Below are 10958 nucleotides of genomic sequence, written 5' to 3'. Positions count from 1 at the left end.
TTTTATTTAAACAGGACTTTGGAACTCAGACTGAAAGGTTTTATATTCTGCTGCTTCTTTTTACTAATGTTTTCCTTTATTGTTTTATGCATTGTACTTTATAGTTATAGGATTGTTTTTATGTTGTATTTTATTTGCTGCTAGCTGCTTTTCACACCACTCTGTGGAAAGGTGGCATATCTATTTAAAAATTAAAATTGGTTTTGAAACGGCAGAAGAATATTAGGGTTGGTGGCCACATGATCAGTTCTGTTCCCATACCTCTGTAGCCACTTGATCCATACAGTAGGATGAGATAACATTTATCTCCATCTGTGCAATAAAAAGCCTCATCTGCTGAGTTCTGTAGATCAAGCTATTGCTAAAGGTGGAGAAGAAGAACAGTCTGCCTTTTTCTGGTCCATTGGCAACTGTATCAGCCAGTCAGTACCAGCTGCTTCTGATCCAACATAAAGGCAAAAACTGAAGTCCTCTCCCTCCCTGTCCTAAATTAGTTGGTGGCAAGAGCAGTTCTCCACATCCTCAGATAGCAGTGAAGATTGTCAAGCCTCTTGGTTGGTTGGCATCCATCTGTTTTGGGAGAAAATGGAATAATGTGTCTGTAGATACTGATTCAGGAAAAACATGTTTTGTTGTAGGGCATGTCTATATAGCGGTCTTCGTAGAGTTGGTGACACATCTTGAGGCTTTAATAGCTGCAACACCATTTAAACTGTTTCCTGTCTTCATTCTGTTTTGGAAGTACCTTTGTCTTTTTAAGCACTTTAAAGAGTTTGAAGCTTGAATATCCCGGAGCTAAAAAAAAAAAGGGGGGGGGGACACAGTGCTCTGACTAGATAACAGGGTCCATTGTAGTTTAAACTTACTTACTTGTAACTGATGAGTCCAGTCATTATACTGAACCTGGGATGCTCCTTAAAACAACAATAGCAGACAAATTGTGTGTCCATCAGCAACAAAAGTGTTCTGTTCTAAACCGATACTCTTAAATTTAACGAAGAATGTTAATTCTACATTTCCCCACAACTCCATAATGCTTTGCTGATGATCTGTTGGTCTGGCTTTCCCATTGAAAGTCTCAAGCAGTTCCATGATTCATACCAACTTGATGTGTCTTAAAAGAGAGAGATAATCTTTGTGGCAGTTTTGAGCATGCTGCTGTCCACCACAAAGAGGTGTACATCAAAAGGCAGGGAAACAGGTGCCACATCTGTTTTTAGCTGCATTTCTATGTATTTCAGCATACTGGGATGGGAACCTTTTGAAACTGGCTCTGCTTATGTGCCTGTAACAGAAATCTGATATACAATTAGCAGGTGAGCCTTTTCCTACCGTTTATTTCAACGGAAATAAGCTCCAGCTGCTTAATTTCTGTGTGCCAGATAACAGAGCGTGTGGTGTAGTTATTAGCAGTACATGAATTTTCCCCTTGTTCTCTTAGAATGGCAATGGTGCCCATCTGAAAGGTGCCAGAGCTGAGCTCATGGGAGCTCTGGCTGGGGAAAAAAACCTGGTTATTAGAGGTGTGTCAGAATGATTGGACTAGGTCCAGAGATCATATCCCTTATCAGCCATAAAACTCAGTGGATGACCTTGGGCCACTCACAGTCTCTCAGACTCACCTTTCTTACAAGATTGTTGTTATGTGGATAAAAGGAGGAGATTTATGTAGACCATCTTGGAAGATAGAAATGTAATAAATTAAAATAACTGATAGTACTGTTAAAGGCACAGGAGAAAGGTTAATCAAAATAGTGGCATTCTTATACAAACAATTGCTGCTTTTAGCTGTCAATGGAGCCATGCTCTTAAATGCTGTGGGAACCCACATCAGCCCTGTGCATTTCTGTATACATGAGATTATTCTTCTGTCTTCGCACTACGTGCCCAGAACATACTGGGCACATTGACACAATCAAATTTTGAATTAGCTGAGATACACACAAGTATCACACCCAGACCCATTGCTTACAGTTCACTTGTCACTTTGTGTAAAACAAGCCAAGAGCCACAGTTAACCATAGTTTCCGATTCTGGCCAAACCAGGAAACTATGGTTAACAGCTTCCCAACAATCCCCAATACTAAACAATGATTGAAAGCTGGCTTCCAGATCCTGGCTTGTTTGACAGCCATTAACCATAATTGGCTGTTGGTATCAAGATGTAACAGGAAGCTATAATGAGCTGCATCTTCCTGGCTTGTTTCCTCATGCAAACAAGCAAGAACAAAGGAGCTGTGGGCAGGTGTGCAAAGCTCTTGTATATCCCATTTTATTAAGTTGATTTGTTCATACAAATGTGGCCAATGTACAACCATCATTACTGAGCATGAAGGTTCAGTTTCTTCTATCCTTCAGGCTCTCACAGTTGCGATTTCTTTCAGTTTGTTTTACAGTCGTGGAGCTACATTTCGGTTGTATAAAAATGCTTATGTAACTATTTTATTAAGTACTATTAAAGGGCCAGAGCTAATCCCTGAAGAAGACAGTCCTACAAATGTATTTTTGGTCCTCGTAGCATTGCAGCGATGGGGGGGGGGGGAATTATAGCCACTAAATGTTGCCAGGTGCTGTTTTTCCCATCATTGTCAAACTGTGACGGGAGAGGTGGCAGCTGTGCCACTTCCAGCTTCCTCAGAGATCTTAAAAAGGGACAGAGGTCTGCTCCTTTGGAAAGATGGCTGGCCTGGCTTATGCTCATATTGTTCCAGCATAATTGAGATGGCCTATGTTTCAAAACAAAAACAAATCATGGCTTGTTTTATCTTCACAGAAGGGAAAATCACTTCCCACACAAAGAAAAAAGGTTTGGCTATTTAAATACATTGGACTGGTATGGTAGCAGGTGCAGGACAGTGGCTCTTTTTTGGCGCCTTAGCAGCATTCAGATGAGAGAGACTTGGTTAAGGACACTTTAGCTAAAGGGCTAGAAAGCACACATGTATTTATTTGGTAGAGACAGCATTCATAATACATATGTCGCTGAGCATGAGCAAAAATTTATTCACCATGAAATTGTTCATTTTTATACTGGTTAATTTTATAAAATGTGTCCCCCCCTCCCGCCAGAGACATTTCATTAAAAGATAATGCTAATATACTGTTTTGCACTACTTACAGAATCCCTCATTTCTGAATGCATTGCTTTCCGTAAGATGGTAATACATTGTTCAATGTATTGCATTTTCTAGGGATTCCACACTTTCAATCCCTTCTCCTTGTCCATTTCCACAATTTTCCTGTTATGCACACTGATGTTTTCTCTCCAAATAGGCTTTCAATTTGGGAGTGTCAAGCTTTTCAAAGCACTTTTAAGTTGCTAAGCATTTTGCAATCTTTATTGTGTTTGCCTTCACATGATCTGGTAAAATGAGTTATCATAAGCAAATTCACCTGTTGCATTTTTGTCAATATGGACATTTTTTTGCAAGTAGAGCATGAGAAATGCTGCTTTGTATATTGATTTTGATATTCCTCTTGACCAACTTACAGCCTTTTTTGTAATGGCAATCCAAATATTTTTTGCTTTTGGCCTGCTGGATCAGGCTATATGCATTTTATACATTCAACATATGCATTGTATAGATCCTACACCTATTCAACTCTGCTTTTACAAATGCTAAGAACAGTTCTGCTGGATCAGACAAAAGACCTATATGGCTCATCATAGGGTTTGGCATTGGATTCAGATGAATGCTAAAAGCTGAACCTATTCAGGTCAGCCTATGATTAGCTGGATTGGAATGACGAAGCCTTGAATCACCCTGGGTCAAATGGGGTCCACCTGGAGCAATCCAGGACTGTCAAAAGCAGCAGCAGGGGGTAGAAAAGGAAGTGAGCAGATAGTCCACATGCATTTCCTCCTCCTTTTAAACACACAGTGGGTAGCTGGTTGCAAGCTTGTTTAAGCTTCTCAAGATAAATTCCTGGTAAGATCCCTTATTTCCCTCTTAAAAGAATGATCATGCCACAATCTTATTTAAAGTATATAAAAGTTTACTCACAGCATCATCAGTTCACAGTTGGATCCCTGAAAACAGAGTTAGTGAGAGATATATACAGTGGTGCCTCGCAAGACGAAATTAATTCGTTCCGCAAGTCTCTTCGTCTTGCGGTTTTTTCGTCTTGCGATGCACGGTTTCCCATAGGAATGCATTGAAAATCAATTAATGCGTTCCTAAGGAAACCGCCTTCAGACCAGGTCCGGGGACAGTCTGTCTCCGGACCTCTTCTGAAGGCTGGGGGGGGGGGGAACAAGGGCTTTTCTTCCCACCCCCAGCATTTTAAAAAACCCCGGGACAGCGGAGGACTTCTCCGCTGTCCGGGCGATCTTAAAATGCTGGCGGGCGGCATTTTAAAATCGCCCCGGGACAGCGGAGGACTTCTCCGCTGTCCGGGGCGATTTAAAAGCCCCTGGGAAGGCAGGCAGGGGGGACAAAGACTTTTGCCCCCCGCCAGCCTTCAGAAGAGGTCCCCGCAAATCCTTGCTTCAAAAGAGGTCCGGGGACAGCGGGAAGCGCTTCCCGCTGTCCCCGGACCTCTTTTGAAGCAAGGGGCGGTGGGGAGAAGCGATCTCTCCGCAGCCCCTTGCTTCAAAAGAGGTCCGGGGGCAGCGGGGAAGAAGCGCTGCGCTTCCCGCTGCCCCCGTACCTCTTTTGAAGCAAGGGGCTGCGGGGAGATCACGATCTCCCCACAGCCCCTTGCTTCAAAAGAGGTCCGGGGGCAGCGGGAAGCGCTTCCCGCTGTCCCCGGACCTGGGGCTGCGGGGAGAAGATCGCTTCTCCCCGCCGCCCCTTGCTTCAAAAGAGAAGACCCGCTGTCCCCGGGGCAAGCTTCGTTTTGCGAAGCAAGCCCATAGGGAAATTCGTCTTGCGAGGCAACTCAAAAACGAAAAAACCTTTCGTTTTGCGAGTTTTTCGTCTCGCGAGGCATTCGTCTTGCGGGGTACCACTGTACATGTGAGTCTATCCCATATGGAGATAGTCTCTTTGTCCTCTGTTGGCTGAAAGCCAACAGAGCATCTCTAGCTAAAAGGAGCCTCTCCAACAAAGAGAGGAAGTCAAAAAGAGAGGGAGGATGGTGCGTGCCTTGTGCTTTTGTTACCTGCACAGGTAAGGTCACGCCCACCTCTATCACATGCAAGAGGAAGTATGTCCCAGTCCAGGAGGAAACAGGAAGTTCTGACTGGCTGGACCAAACATCTCCTTGCATGTCCATGCTAGGAAAACAAGGAATGTTGTATTTGACTTCTACCTATGTATCACATCCCACAAAACTGAGGTCGCGTGAAAGAAAATGACTTGTTTCAAGGCCACCTGAGCAGGGATTTGAAACCTTGCCTTCCAGGCCTAATGCTACAGCTCCTGGACCATGCAGTAGCCCTCTATTACTCTTTTGGTGCACCAGATGGCACGTCATACACAACCAACCACCCCAGATAACACTGCACTGTGCATCTACACATCCCTCCCCTTTCTCAATGTACAGCATCCATCTGGCAAGAGGAGGCTGTGTGGATTTCTTGCTGTTAGAAAAGGCAACGCAGCACATTTCCCTTCAGAACAGCCTATTCAGCTGTTTTCCTTTCTACTTTTTTAAAAAAGAGAAAAAAAACTGTAATCTTTTGTAAGCAAACTATAACTTGAAACTTAGCCATAGGTTGTCTGCATTGCCCTGCAGAAGGTGTTGTCAATCCCTCTCCCTCCCCGCTCCACAGCGTTTGCTATAACCTGAGCCTTCTGGCTTCTCTGCTTGATCCGTGTTGTTGCTTGTGTCTTTTGCGGGGGCTGCTGAAGCGGGTGGGGAGGAGAGAGACGCTGCACAACTGTGGGGGGAGACAGCTGATCTTCCGGAATGAGTGAACTGTCACTCATGCATACCCTAAATTTGGGGGTGGGGGGCGAGAGATTAAGGCAGCACTTTTCCTCCTGGTTTAATTGATAGCTATAGGATTAATAAGGCAAACCACAGGAGGCAATCTGAACGCGATCAAAAAAGAAAAGAAAGTATCGTGGAAGGAGACTTTTGCTGCAGAGCCGGCTTGAGACCTCTCATTCAGGAAGGAAAAATGATACCATCTGCCAAGATGACTTCACAGTCCTCATGTACCTGGAACTTTATTGCTGACAGCGTGGATCCTTAAATCTCTGCGGCTTGTAAGTGTATGGCTCATGGCTACATATGGGATGAGTCCACCTGGTACTTGGAACGTGTAGGGGGGGGGGCAGAAGCAAGCCGGATCTCAATCTACTCTGGAGTGAGCACCATTTTTTAAAAAACACTTCTCGACTCTTTGTGTATATACAACTGTCTTACGGAAGTGACATCCGATTTTGGCTGCTAACTTTGAGTGGAAGTAAGCCCCATAATTGAACCCAGTGGAACTTATTTCCGAGTGCATCTGCACGGTGCAATCCTAACATGCATATAAGTTAGCAGGAGCTTCTGAATATACGTGTGTATAAGATCAGGAACGTTTAGAGTGGATGGGGCCGCTGTCACGTCTTCTTTCAAGGCAACTGGTTATTATGGATCGGGCTTTGGAGTCTGACTTTGGGTCAAAGCATGCATGAGATGTGACTGTCCAAGTCGACGTCTTTTCATTGGCGCAAGGGACAAGGGAAAGGATGTTTATATTTTGCAGCCGACTGTCTCTTTCTCCCAGCTGAGAACCCCCTTTCCGTTCTCGAGGGACAACACACCACTCCTTGGGCTTCTTGGAGTAGCAGACATCCGTTCTTTTTGCTCAGAAAAGTCGCTTGCAAAAAAATCCATGTTGTTTTGGGAAACTGACACCAGTTGGGAACCAGTTTAAATTAAAAGAAAAAGAAAAAGCAGTCATCTGAACCTGGGTCTTTCTTGACATCAAGTCCTCTTCCAAAGCAAGCTGCCCGATTTCGGCTGAGATCCCCCTACTTGGGGGGCGTAAGCGGCCATAGAAATCCGCAGGGCTTACTACTTCAGCAGGAAGATTTAGGCTGCAAGAGCCGCGGAGCCCTTTGCAACCAGAAGTGCAGTCGGAAGCATTTGCGGGAGGAGAAAGAGGGCTTGGAAAGGCCCCCTAGTTTGTTTGCCTCAAGTCCATCCCTCCCCCCCCCCGCGCCCAAACAGGGCTAGCTTTGCAGGTTGTCTCCCGCGCTTAGGACCCCCATCCTCTCTTAGTGGCATCTAGAACAGAAGAGAGACTCTTCCCCTTCTCTGCATCAGCTTTGGAAGCAGCAGGTGTTGGAGGAGGAGGAGCTGCAGCAGCCGGAGGAGGAGGAGGAGGTCGAAAGGGGGTGCATGGTTCCCCCTCCCTTCTGCTCCTTAACTATCAAACGATTTTATTTTCAGTCACCTCTCTCTTCTCCCGCCTCCCTCTTCTTCCTGGGTGGATGCCTTCGCCAGTGGGAGAGGGAGATCGAGAAGGAAGCAGCGGCGGCGGCGGCGTCTGCCGGCTGGGAAATCCTTGTGTGTGAAAGAAGCGGGTACTGCGGACTTTGCCCTTGGCAGCAGCTGTGGGAGCCGCTGGCAGGAGCCAGAAAGAAGGAAGTTGGGCCCTGCGGGGGGGGGGGGAGAGCATCTCTGTCCCCTTCCAGCTCCCGCACTAGGTCTCTAGATGCTCCCTTCCCCCCGCCACCTCCTTTCTCACCCTTGACCAGCATCTCCTCCTGCTGCTGCTGCCGGAGCGCGCTCGCCGTCTTTGGGATGGTGCTGCCTTGATGGGGAAGAGGCGGCGGCGGAGGAGAAAGGCGCCTACCTAAGCGGGTAGGAGAGAGGACCCCTCCCCCCTTCCTCGCCTATCTCTGGAGTGAGGGGAAGAGGCAAGCGTGCGATCAGCCGCCAGAGGATCCACAGCGAAACTTTTATTGCAGCTTCCACCCACCCACACATCCCCCAGCCATCCTCACCCCCGGACAGCATCCTGCGCGCTTGCAAATGGAGGGACTGCGGCTCGCAGGAAGATTCCTGGTCTAAATTGGCAAAGGGGAAAGCAGCAGCAGGAGGAGGTGGTGGTGGTGGAGAGCAAGGCACAAGTTAAAGGGTGATCAGAGAGGAGGCGCCCCCTCTTTTCTTTCTTTTTAATCATTTCTTTTTTATCTCCGCGACTCTCCTGGCTTTTCTTCGCCCCTCGCCACTTAGGAGGATCTCTAGGGGGGAAAACACACACCCAGATTATTGTCCTGGACTGTTGAAGAGGACACCCCCCGACCGGCTTTCCTTTCCTTCCTCCTCTCTTCCTGCCCTGCTGCTGCTGAGCGATGGGCTTCTTCCAACCCTCCGCTCCGGCTTGATCCTGTGTCGCAAGGGAGGCAAAATGGACTTGGCCGGTTTGGAAAGACTTCGGCTCTAACTGAATGGCGCGCAGAGATCCTTAAGCCCCTCCTTGGGTGACTCTTTCTTCCTCCACCCCCCTCCACCCTCTACCCCCTTTTGCTGCCTCTCCCCTCTTTGGGTGTCTCTCCCACCACCTTGCCCGTCCGAGAAGCGAGATCGAGGAACTGATGACGGACCCATCGCTCACCCCCCCTTCGATGCATCAAAAGAACCTCCAGGGCCGGGAAAGGTTGGCCTCGAAATTCTCCAGGAAATACTTGGGGCTGCTTTTGGTGTTGTATGAAACTGGTGATTAAAGGGGGGGAGCCTGGAAAGGAGGAGAGGAGACGAACCCTCCCCCCCCCCAACCTTCACTTTCTCGAGCCTAGTGGCTCCTGCCGGTGGTGGACTGCGATCTCTGGAAGTGGAGCTTGTGCGTCGAGGGCTCTTGCTCTCCCTTCCCCGCCTTGCCCTTCTCGGCCAGTTATGCAGACTCCCTGTGGCGGTTGCTGCTGCTCCTGCTGCTGCTGCTAGGATCCGATGCTGGCCGCTCCGGAGCCAGGGGATGGAGATGGGGGGCTGATCATCGCCAGACGACGGTGAGAGGGGAAAGGAGAGAAAGAGCTGGAGAGACGGGGGCGCTGATCCACTTGGGTTCAGCGAGAAGCGCGCGTGGGCTTCAGGCTGCTGCTCGGGTCTCCCTCCTCTTCCCACCGCAGGAAGCCCTCTCGTCTCTAAATGGAATTAGTGGAGATCGAAGCCCCTTGTGTAAGGAACAGACATGATCCATGGGCGCAGCTTGTTTCACAGTAAGTACCGTAGATCTCCGCCGGATCCCTCAGGGCCAACCGTGCCCTGTGCTGCCCGCTGCCCACATTGGCCGCCGCCACCTTCTTGGGCAGAGAGCATTGTGTGTGACCCAACTAGTAGAGGAATCAGGTGCGGAAAGCTTAATGGCGTAGGTGTAAATATTCCCCTCCTTTTCCTCCTCCGCCCCCCCATTAAAAATATATAAATAAAATTTAAAAATGTAGCTACTGAAGATTTGTTTGTTTTGACTAGGATGAAGTTCCGGAGGTTCCAATCCTAGAGCTTGTAGCTTTCAAAGTCATGCGTAAAAGAAAGAGGTGGGGGGGGAGAGAGAGAGAGAGAGAGAGAAAGAAGGATGCCCTGCAAAACTCTCTTTACCTGCCCCCACCCCTCCTTGAGCTATTGAGGTTTCAGGCCGCGGTAAGCTCCCTTACGGTAGAAGTCAGCAGCACTGGAATCGATGGGACTTAACCACGTAATTGTGTAGGGGCAGAGATTAGACGTTTACCAGTCTGGCTGCAGTCCTAAATCATTAACTTGGAAATAAGTCTCATTGAAATCAGTGGAGCTTACTTCCATGTAAATGGGTCCAGAGCCCTCTACATTTTCTAACTCTTCAGCCCCATTTCAGGTTTGATGCTGCGATTTTGACCAAACCAAAATGACACATCCATCTTCTGTGCCAGTTCTAGGACATCAGCATTAATCCGAAGTATAAACTCATTGATTACTGTAATTACTAAGGATTAGTGCCAGTACTGAATTCGGACAGTAGTTGTTGTAGTCATCATCACGGAAGGATGAAATCCAAGTATTTGGACTCAAGTTGGTGATTGTTGATTCACCCAGTTTTGGAGCAGCAATCTTTCTTGGACTTATTTCACTAACTGGATTTTTTTATTTTTTTTAAAAAGTTGTTATTGTGTGTGCATTGTTAAGCACATCGCAGTTAAGCAAAAGTTACAGTAATGGAAGGGAGATGAGTGGTTCCACACACATACACACAATTCATTAATAGTGGACAGTTTCGGTTTTTTTTAAAAAGAGAGAATAGTACAAAGGTGGAGGGCATGCATGTATTGACATACAGAGGGCACGCAGCTGAGACCAACTACTAGGATTTAAGCCAATTTAATTTTATGTGAGTGTGCTCACAAACATTGTGTAAAATGCCTCTGATATCTGTTTTCTTTGTGAAGTATCAAAATAGTTTGGAACATTAGTAATGGCCAGGGAACTTTCCTTTGTCATCTACTTATTTGCCCTGTTCGTGTCTTAAATTGACTTAACTTCTATCTAAATAATGTGCAGGAAGGCACTTGGAGTCTACACAAACTGCACACACAAAATCTAAGCTTCCTGAGCAGTGTGGGATGTGGGGAAATGGTGACAAGGATGACCCAATGAGAACAACTCTTGTTTTACCTCTTTTAAAGCTCAATGAATGGGACCTCTGTGTCAAGATAGCAGACTGTCCCTTTCCCCATTTGCTGCACAGCTTGCCTTTTTCATGGAGGCCATAGAAAAAGTAATCAAAAGAAGGGAAGATAGATTTTGTATTAGTACATTTCTAATCATGTGAATGGAATTAATTTAAAAAATCAGTTATGTATAACCACAGCCAAGTTGTTAGTGTTCAGTTGCCTAGTAGCTAATAGGAATGCATAACATCTACAGTACTTTTTAATGTGCAAATGGGTTTGTGCTATCTAGCTCCATTTGATTAGAATCAAAGAAAATTCTGCCATTAAATTTAATAGGATGTGAGTGTTCCTTTTATTGTGCCTGCAACAGTAAATCACCATTATGCCCATTTTTCAGATGTAGGTGGAAATAACTGTATGATACCCTTC

At 46.6% G+C, this 10958-nt stretch overlaps 1 protein-coding gene across 3 annotated transcripts in view; it reads left to right on the top strand.

Moving 5' to 3' along the window:
• Positions 1-5685: 5685 nt before the first annotated feature.
• The window catches only part of NETO1 (neuropilin and tolloid like 1), a 103801-nt gene continuing 98528 nt past the window's right edge, over positions 5686-10958 (top strand). Inside the window, exon 1 of one of the 3 annotated variants that reach the window (XM_083518704.1) lies at positions 5686-9104. In XM_083518704.1, coding sequence (XP_083374830.1) covers positions 9077-9104 — 28 coding nt within the window. In that variant the 5' untranslated portion in view covers positions 5686-9076. The remainder of the gene's footprint in view (positions 9105-10958) is intronic. The other 2 variants (XR_014529477.1, XM_083518703.1) reach the window with 2 other exon arrangements.

Source organism: Podarcis liolepis, assembly GCF_965112155.1.
Source record: "Podarcis liolepis genome assembly, chromosome: 8".
Classification (NCBI taxonomy): Eukaryota; Metazoa; Chordata; class Lepidosauria; order Squamata; family Lacertidae; genus Podarcis; species Podarcis liolepis.
Note: the sequence above shows the minus strand (reverse complement) of the source record. Positions and strands in the feature narration are given on the sequence as shown.